A 14,087-nucleotide genomic window follows, 5' to 3' on the forward strand; every position below is an offset into this window, starting at 1 on the left:
TGAGAGGGGAAGAGTTCAGGGCCAGCATGTTCCTATTAGATGGAAGGGCAAGACTGGCAAGTTTAGGGAACCTTGGTTGACGAGGTATGTTGAGGGTCTGGGCAGGACAAAGAAGGAGGTATATGTCGGGTATAGGCAGCTGGGATCCAGCGAGTCCCTCGAGGAATATTAGGGATGTAGGAGTAAACTTGAGGAAATTAGGAGGGCGAAAAGGGGCCATGAGATTTCTTTGGCAGATAAGATAAAGGAGAATCCTGAAAGATTCTATAAGTATACTAAGAGTAAAAGGGTAGCTAGGGAGAGAGTAGGTCCCCTTAAGGATCAGTGTGGTAATCTATGTGTGGAGCCACGGGAAATGGGCGAGGTCTTAAATGAATATTTCTTGTCTGTATTTACCATGGAAAAGGTCATGGAAGCTAGTGAGTTCAAGGCAGGGTACAGCAATATCCTGGAGCATATCAACATTACAAAGGAGGTGGTGTTGGAGGTTTTGAAGCGCATTAAAGGTGGATAAATCCCCAGGGCCTGCCCAGGTGCATCCGAGGATGCTATGGGAAGCATGGGAGGAGATTGCTGGGGCCCTGGCAGAGATTTTTCTATCATCGTTAGCTACGGGCAAGGTACCAGAAGACTGGAGTATAGCTAATGTTGTGCCTTTATTTAAGGGCAGCAGGGATAAGCCAGGGAACTACAGGCCAGTGAGCCTTACATCAGTGGAGGGAAAGTTATTGGAAGGGATTCCGAGAGACAGGATTTATATGCATTTGGAAAGGCAAGGTCTAATTTGGGTTGGTCAGCATGGCTTTGTGCGTGGGAAATCATGTCTCACGAATTTGATTTGAGTTTGTTGAGAGGAGGGGACCAAGAGGATTGATGAGGGCAGGGCGATGGACGTTGTCTACATGGACTTTAGCAAGGCCTTTGACAAGGTCCCGCATGGTAGGCTGGTCCGGAAGGTTCGAACACATGGGATCCAAGGTGAGCTGGCCAATTGGATACAAAATTGGCTTGGTGATAGGAGGCAGAGGGTGGTAGTGGAGGGTTGTTTTGCAGATTGGAGGCCGGTGACCAGTGGTGTGCCGCAGGGATCGGTGCTGGGCCCTTTGTTGTTTGTCATATATATTGCATGATTAGCAAGTTTGCAGATGACACCAAAATTCGTGGTATAGTGGACAGTAAAGAAGGTTGTTTAAGGTTAAAACAGGATATCGATCAACTGGGAAAGTGGGCAAGGGATTGACAAATGGAATTTAACACAGACAAGTGCGAAGTGATGCATTTTGGGAAGTTAAACCAGGGCAGGACATATACAGTGAATGGCAGGGCCCTGGGGAGTGTTGTTGAGCAGACAGACCTTGGGGTGCAAGTACATAGTTCCCTGAAAGTGGCAACACAGGTAGAAAGGGTGATGAAGCAGGCATATGGCATGCTTGCCTTCATCGGCCGAGGCACTGAGTACAAGAGTTGGGACGTCATGTTACAGTTGTACATAACGTTGGTTAGGCCGCATTTGGAGTACTGTATGCAGTTCTGGTCGCCACACTACAGGAAAGATGTGATTAAGCTAGAGAAGGTGCAGAAAAGACTCACAAAAGGATGCTGACTGATTTGGAGGGCTTGAGTAATAAAGAGAGATTGGATAGGCTGGGTCTGTTTTCCCTGGAGCAAAGGAGGCTGAGAGGGGACATGATAGAGGTATATAAAATTATGAGAGGCATTGATAGGGTAGATAGCCACAGTCTGTTTCCCATGGTAGAGATGTCTAAAACTATAGGGCATAGATTTAAAGGTGAGAGGGAGGAGGTTCAAAGGGGATCAAAGGGGTAAATTTTTGACAAACAATAGTGAGTATCTGGAAAGAGCTGCCAGAGGAGGTAGCAGAGGCAGGAACAGTAGCAATATATAAGAGGCATCTGGACAGGTACTTAAATGAGCATGGCATAGAGGGATATGGAATTAATGCAGGCAGGTGGGATTAGTATAGATAGGCATTATGGTCGGCATGGGCCGAAGGGCCTGTTTCTATGCTGTACGACTCTATAAAAATATTTCTCCTCATCTGTGTCTTAAATGAGCAACCCCTAGTTCTCAATTCTCCCACAAAGGGAACATCCTTGCGACATCCACCCTGTCAAGATGTAGAAACATAGAAAATAGGAGTAGGCCATTCGGCCCTTCGAGCCTGTTCCGCCAGTCATTACGATCATGACTGATCATCCAACTCAGTAACCTGTTCCCGCTCTCCCCCCATATCCTTTGATCCCTTTTACCCCAAGAGCTATATCTAACTCCTTCTTGAAAACATACAACATTTTGGCCTCAACTGCTTTCTATGGTAGCGAATTCCACAGGTTTACCACTCTCTGGGTGAAGAAATTTCTCCTCATCTCAGTCCGTATCCTTAGACTCCTGGTTCTGGACTCCCTCACCATGGGGAACATCCTTCCTGCATCTACCCTGTCAAGTCCTGTTGGAATTTTATAGGTTTCTATGAGATCCCCCCCCCCACTCTTCTGAACTTCAGCAAATATAATCCTAACCAACTCAAGCTTTCCTCATATGTCAGTCCCGTCATCCCAAGAATGTAATCCCAAGTCTGGTAAACTTTTGCTGCACTCCCTCTATAGCAAGAACATCCTTCCTCAGACAAGGAGACCAAAACTGCACACAATATTCCAGGTGTGGCCTCACCAAGGCCCTGTATAATTGTAGCAAGACATCCCTGCTCCTGTACTCAAATCCTCTTGCTATGAAGACCAACATACCATTTGCCTTTTTTACCGCCTGTTGCACCTGCATGCTTATCTTCAGCGACTGGTGTATGAGAACACCCAGGTCTCACTGCATATTCCCCTCTCTCAGTTTATAGCCAGATAATAATCTGCCTTCCTGTTTTTGCAATGTAAGTGGATAACCTCACATTTATCCACATTATACTGCATCTGCCATGCATTTGCCCACTCGCTCAACTTGTCCAAATCACCCTGAAGCCTCTCTGCATCCTCCTCACAATTCACCCTCCCACCCAGTTTTGTGTCACCTACAAATTTGGAGATATTACATTTAGTTCCCTCATCTAAATCATTAATATATATTGTGAAAAGCTGGGATCCTAGCACCGATCCCTACAGTACCCCACTAGTCACTGCCTGCCATTCAGAAAAAAGACCCGTTTATTCCTCATCTTTGTTTCCTGTCTACCAACCAATTTTCTATCCATCGCAATACACTACCCCCAATCCCATGCACTTCGATTTTACACGCTAACGTCTTATGTGGGACTTTGTCGAAAGCCTTCTGAAAGTCCAAATAAATCACATCCACTGGCTCCCCTTCATCAACTCTACTAGTTACATCCTCGAAGAACTCTAGTAGATTTGTCAAGCATGATTTCCCTTACATAAATCCATGCCGACTCTGCCTGATTCTAGCACTGTTCTTTAAGTGCTCTGCTATAAAATCTTTGATAATGGACTCTAGAATTTTCCCCACTACTGACGTCAGGCTGACTGGTCTATAATTCCCCGTTTTCTCTCTACCTCCCTTTTTAAATAGTGGGGTTACATTAGCTACCCTCCACTCTGTAGGAACTGTTCCAGAGTCTATAGAACCTTGGACGATGACCACCAATGCATCCGCTATTTCTAGGGCCACTTCCTTAAGTACTCTGGGATGCATACCATCAGGCCCTGGGGATTTATCGGCCTTCAATCCCATCAATTTCCCCAACACCAGCTCTCTACTAATACTGATTTCCTTCAGTTCCTCCCTGTCACTAAACCCTGTGTTCCCCAACATTTCAGGTATGATATTTGTGTCTTCCTTTGTGTGAAGACAGAACCAAAGTATGCATTTAGTTGGTCAGCCATTTCTTTATTCCCCATAATAAATTCCCCTGTTTCTGATTGTAAGAGACCTACATTTGCCTTCACCAATCTTTTTCTCTTCACATACCTATAGAAACTTTTACAATCAGTTTTTATGTTCCCCGCAAGCTTGCTCTTGTACTCTACTTTCCCCTTCTTAATCAATCCCTTGGTCCTCCTTGGCTAAAGTCTAAACTGCTCCCAATCCTCAGGTCTGTTGCTTTTTCTGGCAAATTTATATGCCTCTTCCTTGGATCTAATGCTATCTCTAATTTCCCTTGTAAGCCATGGTTTGGCTACCTTTCCCATTTTACTTTTGCGCCAGACAGGAACAAACAATTGCTGCAGTTCATCCATGCACTATTTGAATATTTGCCATTGCTTATCCGCCGTCATCCCTTTAAGTAACGTTTCCCAATTCGTCACAGCCAACTCGGGCCTCAAACCTTCGTAGTTTCCTTTATTAAGCTTCAGGATCCTAGTCTCAGAATCAACTACATCACTCTCCATCTTGATGAAGAATTCTATCATACTATGGTCGCCCACCCCCAAGGGGTCTCGCAGAACTAGATCCTTCAGGATCTTGTATGTTTCAATCAAATCGCCTCTTACTCTTCTAAATTCCAGCGGATACAAGCCTAGCCTGTCCAATCTTTCCTTGTAAAACAGCCCGCCCATTCTAGGTATTAGTCTAGTAAACCATCTTTGTACTGCCTCCAACGCATGTATATCCTTCCTTAAATAAGGAGACCAGTATTGTATACTGTGCTCCGGATGTGGTCTCACCAATGCCCTGTATAGCTAAAGCATAACCTCCCTACTTTTGTATTCAATTCCTCTCGCAATAAACGATAACATTCTATTAGCTTTCCTAATTACGTACTGTACCTGCTTACTAACCTTTTGTGATTCATGCACTCAAGACACCCAGATCCCTCTGCAATCTCTCACTGTGTAGATAATGCTTCTTTTTTATTCTTACTGCCAAAAGTGGACAATTTCCCACATTATACTCCATTTGCCAGGCCTTTGCCCACTCACTTAACCTATCTATATCCCTTTGTCGCCCCCTTATGTCCTCTTCACAAGTTATTTTCCTACCTATCTTTGTATCAGCAGCAAATTTAGCAACCATACCTTCAGTCCCTTCATCTAAGTCATTTATATAAATTGTAAAAAGTTGAGGGCCCAGCTCAGATCCCTCTGGCACACCACTCGTTATACCTTGCCAACTGGAAAATGACCCATTTATGCCTACAGTTTCCTGTTAGCTAGCCAATCGTCTACCCATGCCAATATGTTACCCCCTACATCATGAGCTTTTATTTTCTGCAATAACCTTTGATGTGGCACCTTATCAAATGCCTCTGGAAATCTAAATACAATACATCCACCAGTTCCCATGTAACTCCCTCAAAGAACTCCAATAATTTGGTTATACATGATTTCCCTTTCACAAAACCATGTTGACCCTGCCTGATTACCTTGAATTTTTCGAAATGCCCTGCTAGAATGTCTTTAATAATAGCTTCTAACATTTTCCCTAAGATAGATGTTAAGCTAACCGGCCTGTCGTTTCCTCCTTTCTGACTTCCTTTTTGAATGAAGGAGTTACATTTGCTCTTTTCCAATCTAACGGAACCTTCCCTAAATCTAGGGAATTTTGGAACATTAAAACTAATGCATCAACTATCTCACTAGCCACTTCTTTTAACACCCTAGTATGAAGTCCACCAGGACCTGGGGACTTGTCAGCCTACAGCTCCAACAACTTGTTCAGTACCACTTCTGAGATTGTAATTTTCTGGAGTTCCTCCCTCCCTTCCATTTCCTGACTTGCAGCTAATACGGAAATGTTACTTGTATCCTCAACGGTGAAGACCAATACAAAATATCTGTTCAAATCATCTGCCATCTCCTTATTATCCATTAATTCCCCAGACTCACTTTCTATCGGACTAACGCTCACTAACTTTAAAAAAATATATATTTATAGAAACTGACCCTAATTTTTTAGTTTATCTCTGGCCACGGGGGAGGTGCCAGAGGACTGGAGAACGGCTAATGTGGTCCCACTATTTAAGAAAGGTTGTAGAGATAAGCCAGGGAACTACAGACCAGTGAGTATCACGTCAGTGGTTGGGAACCTATTGGAGAAAACTCTGAAGGAGAGAATCTATCACCACTTGGAGGCAAAATTTGATTAGTAATAGTCAGCATGGCTTTGTCAGAGGGAGGTCATACCTAACAAATTTGATTGAATTTTTTGAGCATGTGACCAGGCGTGTAGATGATGAAGGTCGTGCAGTTGATGTAGTTTACATGGATTTCAGCAAAGCCTTTGACAAGGTCCCACATGGGAGACTTATTTAGTTTAGTTTAGAGATACAGCCCTGAAACAGGCCCTTCGGCCCACCGAGTCTGTGCCAACCAACCACCCATTTATACTAATCCTACACTGATCCCATATTCCTACCACATCCCCACCTGTCCCTATATTTCCCTACCACCTACCTATACTAGGGGCAATTTATAATGGCCAATTTACCTACCAACCTGCAAGTCTTTTGGCTGTGGGAGGAAACCTGAGCACCCGGAGAAAACCCACGCAGACACAGGGAGAACTTGCAAACTCCACACAGGCAGTACCCAGAATTGAACCTGGGTCGCTGGAGCTGTGAGGCTGCGGTGCTAACCACTGTGCACTGTTATCAAGAAAACAAATGCACATGGGATACAAAATAACTTGATAAGGTGGATTCAAAATTGGCTTAGCTGCAGGAGAGAGAGAGAGAGAGAGAGAGAGAGAGAGATGACAGACGGCTGTTTTAGTGACTGGAAGCCAGTGTCCAGTGGCGTACCACAGGGATCTGTGCTGGGTCCCCTATTGTTTGTTATTTATATAAACGACATAGATGACTAAGTGGGGGCTAGGATCAGTAAGTTCGCGGATGACACAAAGATTAGCCGAGTGGTTAACAGTGAGGTGGAGTGTCTTAGGTTACAGGAAGATATAGACGGGATGGTCAAATGGGCAGAAAAGTGGCAGATGGAATTTAACCCTGAAAAGTGTGAGGTGATACACTTTGGAGGGAGTAATGTGACACGGAAGTATTCAATGAATGGCCTGACACTGGGAAGTTCCGAGGAACAAAAGGATCTTGGCGTGTTTGTCCATAGATCACTAAAGGCAGAAGGGCAGGTTAATAGGGTGGTGAAAAAGGCGTATGGGACACTTGCCTTTATCAATCGAGGCATAGATTACAAAAGCAGGGAGGTCATGTTGGAATTGTACAGAGCTTTGGTGAGGCCACAGCTGGAGTACTGTGTGCAATTCTGGTCGCCACATTATAGGAAGGATGTGATGGCATTGGAGGGGGTGCAGAGGCGATTCACCAGGATGTTGCCTGGGATGGAACATTTAAGCTATGAAGAGAGGTTGGATAGGCTTGGGTTGTTTTAGCTGGAGCAGAGAAAACTGAGGGGTGACCTGATCGAGGTGTACAAGATTATGAGGGGCATGGACAGGATGGATAGGGAGCAGCTGTTCCCCTTAGTTGAAGGGTCAGTTACGAGGGGTCACAAGTTTAAGGTGAAGGGTGGGAGGTTTAAGGGGGATTTGAGGAAGAACTTTTTTACCCAGAGGGTGGTGATGGTCTGGAATGCCCTGTCTGGGAGGGCGGTAGAGGCGGGTTGCCTCACATCCTTTAAAAAGTACCTGGATGAGCACTTGGCACGTCATAACATTCAAGGCTATGGGCCAAGTGCTAACAAATGGGATTAGACAGGTCAGGTGTTTTAATGCATCGGTGCAGACTCGATGGGCCGAAGGGCCTCTTCTGCACTGTATTGTTCTGTGAACTCTTCCTATCTGTCTTCATATTTCTAATTAGTTTTCTCTCGTACTCTAATTTTATCTTCCTTTTCAATCTTAGCCATTCTTTGCTGTTTTTTATATTCTGTCCAATCTTCGGACCTGCCTCCCATCTTTGCGTAATTATAGGCTTTTTCTTTAAGTTTGATACTATCTTTAACTATTTTATTTAACCACGGTTGGTGGGTCCCACCCTTGGAATTTTTCTTTCTCGTTGAAATGCATCTATTCTACACATTCTGAAATATCCCCTTAAATGTCTGCCACTGCATCTCTATTGACCTACCCCTTAACCAGATTTGCTACTTCACTTTAGCTAGCTCTACTTTCATGCCCTCATAATTGCCCGTATTTAGATTTAAAATACTAGTCTTGGACCCACTCTTCTCTCCCTCAAACGGAATGCAAAATTCAGTCATATTATGATCACTGCTACCTCTCATTTACAGATACTCGTTTGCTGAGCTCTCTTCCAGCAATATAAATATGGATCTGCCTGGGGTGAGGCACAAACTGCAGCTATGGGTCTCAGCTACAGTACAAGTGCAGGGTGACAGTGCTATAGATGCCAACAGCCATCTGGCGCTTTCTCCTGATAGTTGTGCTTTCTCCAGATAGCTGTACTTTATACGCTCGCTGGGACAGTTTTAGAATTGTTAACCATGGGGTGCATTGCTCACACCTCCACTAACGACCACTGGACTCTGAATAGGAGTAAGAATTAGCCATTTTTTGCCCTTTCCATCTCATTGGCACTAAGGGAAATGTAGCTCTATGGTTGGTGTCCTGGCTGAGATTAGCTCACTCAACACAGATCAGGGATGCTAGGGCCTTCTGGCCCATATGGCTCAAGGCTTCACGACACACTGCATTTTACCACTAAACCTTTGGAAGCACTCAGACCTTATGAATCTATATGCAATTTGTGAAGTACCTCAGTTTAATAAAATAATTAGCTATAAGATTTTGCACTAGTGTTATATGCTGAAATCTGATTATAGTTCATAATAGCCCCTCAAAACAGGAGTAAATCATTACAGGAACACATCTTTTAAGCATCATCACAAATAGATGTACCTGACCATGGATATCCTTGCAGTAGCCAGTCGTCAATCCTTCTACCTGTAGTATCAGGTGACACTGGTGACTCAGTGATTTGACCACAAAGTTATTTTCTTCATCTTCCAAATCCTCTGTGTCATGCACCATCATCACTAGGTTTCCCTGCAATACAAATGTTTTTTTCGCAATAACAGCTTGAGTGACTGCATTATTTGAGGGGAGATGACGACGTAGTGTAATGTCAGAGCTAGCAATCCAGAGGCCCAGTCTAATGCCCTGGGGATAGGTTCAAATCCCACCACAGCAGCTGCTGGAATTTAAATTTAATGAACTCAATTAATAAAAAAATCTCAAATTGAAAGCTAGTCTCAGTAATAGTGCCAGGAAACTATCGATCGTCGTAAACATCCATCTGGTTCACTCATGTAATTTAGAGAAGGAAATTTGCTGTCCTTACCTGGTCTGGCCTACATGTGACTCCAGACCCACAGCAATGTGGGTGACTTTAACTGCCCAATGAAATGGCCTAGCAAGCCACTCAGTTGGGCAACAAATGCTGGCCTTGCCAGAGATGCCCACCTCCCATGAAAGAATAAAAAAAAACTTGCAATTAAAAAATATTAAAGTATTAAAACCTTCCATGGCACATCTCAGGCATGCAATCAGACAAAAATTGACACTGAGGACAGTTGACCAAACGCTTGGTCAAAGAGGTAGGCTTTCGGGAGCATCTTAAAGGAAAAAGGACAATGGAGAGGCAGAGAAGCTTAGGGAGGGAATTACAGAGCTTTGTGCCTAGACAGTTAGATGCATGCCTGTGTTCAAAATCATGAGGGGTCTGGACAGAGTAGATAGGGAGAAACTGCTCCCATTGGCGGAAGGGTCAAGAACCAGAGGACACCAATTTAAGGTAACTGACAAAGAAGCAAGAACTGCATAAGGAAAAATGTTTTTACACAGTGAGTGGTTAGGACCTAGAATGCACTGCTTCAGTGTGTCGTGGAGGCAGGTTCAAATTGGGGCTTTCAAAAGGGAATTGGATAATTAGCTGAAGAGAAAAGATTTGCATGGCTACAGGGAAAAGGCACGAGAATGGCACTAGCAGAGTTGCCCTCACCTACAGCCTGCATGGGCACGATGGGCCGATTTCTGTATCCATTCTATGATTTGAACACGAGAAATCAAAGCTTGATGTGGACCAGGAGCTAAATGTCGGTCAGTGAGCACAGGGTGAGGGGCGAACGGGACTTGGTACGAATTTGAATATGGGATAAAAACATCTCAGTTTTTCCCATGCTGAAGGTGTAGACTCGCACTGGTTTACAGACGCAAAACCTCCAGTATTTTGTCAAGTTGATGTAAAATTAGATAGCAAATGTGGTACTTTGCTGTACTCACCCAGCGACTACACACTCACTGTCTAGTACGGGATATTGGCTAAGCATTGGAAGCAGACCAGAGTGCAACTCCTAATTTTAATAACTAATCTGAAATGAAGATAATGTAACTCAAGACAGAATGGAAATCGAACAGAGACCTTTCTTGTTATATTGTAGTACCAGAACACCACTCATTTGCCAGCGAGACATCAGTTATGAATTAGGAACAGGAGTATGCCATTCAGCTGCTGAGACTTGCTCTGCCATTCAATTAGATCATGTCGGATCTGCACCTCAATTCCACTTGACTGAGGATCCACAACCTTTTTTTTGGGGGGGGGGGGGGGAGGGGGGTGGTCGGAACGAAAAGGTTCAAGACTTCAAATATCCTATGTATGGAAAGGACTTCCTGATTGGCCCAGGTCTAATTTGAAGATTGCATCCTTTGTTCTCTATATGGCTTCTTTTTTGGCATTATTGGTCAATCATCACTTGCTAAAATGATTGTATTTATTATTTTTTGTAACTTGAGGCATGGATCCACCCTGAAAGCAACAGCAAGTTGAGAACCTCAAGTCAAAGTTGTATTCAGTTCGATATTGAGTGATGAAGTCAGTTTTGTCTTGTTTCCAAAGGTTGAGAAACTGCTGTTCTGATCCTTTTCACTGGCTGACGTCAGTTCTCTATTCCCTACCAGAGGTAATAGCTTCTCTGTAGCTACCTTCATCAAATCCTTTTCAACATTTTAAACACCTCAATCGGGTCATCCCTCAATCTTCTACACTCAAGGTATACAAGCAAAGTGTATGCAACCATCCTCATAATTTAACCCTCTAGGGTCAAGTATAATTCTGGTGACTCTGTGCTGTAATTGCTCCAAGATCAATGTATCCTTCCTGAGGTGCAGTATCTAAAACTGAACGCAGTACTCCAGATAAGATCTGACCAAGGTTCCACACAACCGAAGCTTCATGTCAACGCCTTTGTATTCCAGCCCCCTTGAAAAATATAATTGAAATATACAAAATATTTAACTGTATCAAGTGATTTCAAGAATTTTTGCAGTTTGAAGTGCTTACTTTATTTCCCTAGATCAAACGGTGTCTGATCAAATTGTTTGATTTGCTTCATTCGGTATTGCTTAGTTCTGTGATCTTTTGTATATTCAACGCAGACATGCGAGTTATCAATAAAGAGTCAAAATATTTGAGATAAATTATGACTCTTTTTCTTCCAAGGAATTGGATTTTTAAAATCAGAGATTTTCAAACTTTCTTTGTGGAACAGCCCTGCAAATACATCCCATGCCCCATAGCTTTCAGGGACGGGTTCTGCAAAGAAAAGTTTGAAAACCTCTGATTTAAAAATCCATCTAACTAACCCTCCAATTTACATCAAAATGCTTTTCTAGATCTAATATTCCTGAATCTTAATTGCAGACAGTATCCTGCCCAATTCTGTGAGCTACTTTTGTTGTTCCACCATCCTTAATGATAGTCTGTTCCATAAGTTTGCCACCTTTTACAAAAATGATTTGGCTTAAATTTCTCCAGTTCCCATTCCCATCCTTTGAATCTAAAATTGTGAAATTCAAGAAGACAGAGACAACAGAAAGGAAAAATTTGAAAGCTACGTGGAAAGAGCAGGGGAGTGAGACTAACTGGATAGCCCTTACAAAGAGCTGACACAGGCAGATGGACAGGATGGCCTCCTTCTAAGCTGTATGATTCTGGACCCTATTACTCAGTTGGACAATCCATCTCATTTTAACTTCTGAAAAACTGTCAGCAACCTGATCTATACTCAATGTTTATTAGCATACAACTTAAACAATATGCAAGCATACCATCAAATGTAGAAAAACACAAAGATTTGATAGCTTTGGGCCCAATGGAATTCCCCTCAGTTCAGGAATCCCACTTTGAAAAGATACTAAGTATTGTTTACTCAGCACCTTTAGCGTGACGAGAACGATAAACGTAATTTTTTTAATCAGCATCACCCACTTTGTAAATAAATAAAAACACAAATGTTAGCCCTGAATATGCAACTCTTCTGAAGACATTATGGAAAAGATAGAGCTTCCGGATCATAGGAGAGACCAACGCGACATAATTCAGAGCAAAAATATTAAAGATATTTAAAATTCAACAATTTTGTACTGCTTGAATGTAGATGAGCACAGCAATGAGAGGTTAGGAATCAAACCCAATCCTAACATGCATGATTATTTTTACAATTAGCTGATATCGCATATGTACTTGACAAATGGTTCCAATACCAGTAACCATTCCCTGTGCAAAAGCAGAGAACAAAATAATTCTTTTCAGTCTAACATGTTGCAATGTTTACACCTTACATGACAGAAATTTGAACTGGTTAAGTCTTCCATTAATTCAGTCCTCCTTGTACTTCTGGTTCAAGGCCAGATATGTGTCACAGCGTACACAACAAGCTCAAGGATTAGATGAAGATGAACGTGGGGGGGAAACTTACCATAAGCTTTGAGCACACTGTAGCTCTGCAGTAATGCATGAAATTCAGAATGTTTACAGTGCTCACTCCTAGGCTGAGCAGGACACTGAGGTCATCTATAATCAGGACTGGAAACTTCCAAGTAGTTTTGCTGGTCTCCAATAGTGATATACAAATAAATTCATAGAGAGGCTGAAGACTTGCATTGGGCGAGCTGAAAGATAAAATATTCACTGAAGAAATGCTACCATGGCAGTATGAAACCTCATCCTGCAAGCAATAGGTTTTTAAATATTTGGCCAATTTTTATCCCTCAACCAACATCACAAACAGATTATCTGGTAATCACATTACTTACTGTTTGTGGGACCTTGCTGTGTAGAAATTAGCTTCCAAATCATAGAAGACAAGATCCATTACAAAGGCAACTAACATTTTCCTACATTAGAACAGTGATCATACTTGACAAGTGCTCAACTAGCTTTAAAGTGCTTTGGTACATCCCGAGGTTGTGAAAGCTGCGACATAAATAGTCCTCTATGGCAAACAAGGCAGCATTCAGCCATCGAGTCCATGCCAGTTCTCCACAGAGTGATCCAGTCAGTCCTATGCCCACACTGGATCCCCACAGCCCTGCAAGTTTATTTCCTTCAAGTGCCCAACCAATTTCCTTTTGAAATCATTCACTTGTCTCCAATTCCACCATCCTCTCGGGCAGCGAGTTCCAAGTCATTACCACTCACTGCATAAAGTTCCTCCTCACATTCCCCTTGCATCTCTTGCCCAAAACCTTCAATCTGCAACCCGTAGTCCTTGTACCAGCAATTAATGGAACAGTTTTTCTTCGCCTAACTTATCGAAGACTGTCATAATCGTGTACACTTCTATCAAATCTCCTCCGCTCCAGGGAGAAACCCAACTTTTCCAACTTAACCTTGTAACTAAAATCATCCATCCCTTGAACCATTCTGTTAAACCTCCTCTGCATCCTCACATCATTGCTAAAGCGTGACGACCAGAACTGGACCAGTCTTATTTTCCTCTTCACCTCCCCTCTCAATTTACTGTATGTGGCCTGGTCCTCACTTGAATTCATTTGACATTAATCATACACCCTTTTTTTTGGTTTTATCATAATCTCTATCTGGTCAACCAAGGAGCCTTGTTTTGGGTTCGCCTACCTTCTGCCTTTATTCTTTATGAAAGAAATAGCAGAACAAGTTATTAAAAAAGCCACAAAAATGTGTTTTACTGCCTTTCAGACATTCTTTACACCATCGTGGCACAACAGATACATTTTAACCATTGTGTCAGCCTCCAGTTCCTCACATCTATAGCACTTCTCTTTTCAAGGGCATCAACTACGTAGTCAGTGGGGCAAGGCTGTGACTTCAATGTCGGCTGTTGCTCTCCAGAGCTATATTTCTGTTA

General features: G+C 42.9%; 1 protein-coding gene across 3 annotated transcripts in view; it reads right to left on the reverse strand.

The window, feature by feature from the left end:
- The window catches only part of elp6 (elongator acetyltransferase complex subunit 6), a 47,263-nt gene that overhangs the window by 3,089 nt on the left and 30,087 nt on the right, over positions 1 to 14,087 (reverse strand). For all 3 annotated transcript variants that reach the window (XM_068031452.1, XM_068031451.1, XM_068031453.1), the window contains 2 exons: positions 12,678 to 12,870; positions 8,818 to 8,964 (listed from right to left, as the gene is read on the reverse strand). In XM_068031452.1, coding sequence (XP_067887553.1) covers positions 8,818 to 8,964; positions 12,678 to 12,870 — 340 coding nt within the window. The remainder of the gene's footprint in view (positions 1 to 8,817; positions 8,965 to 12,677; positions 12,871 to 14,087) is intronic.

The sequence above is a fragment of the Heterodontus francisci genome, chromosome 5 (genome assembly GCF_036365525.1).
Source record: "Heterodontus francisci isolate sHetFra1 chromosome 5, sHetFra1.hap1, whole genome shotgun sequence".
NCBI classification, from domain to species: domain Eukaryota; kingdom Metazoa; phylum Chordata; class Chondrichthyes; order Heterodontiformes; family Heterodontidae; genus Heterodontus; species Heterodontus francisci.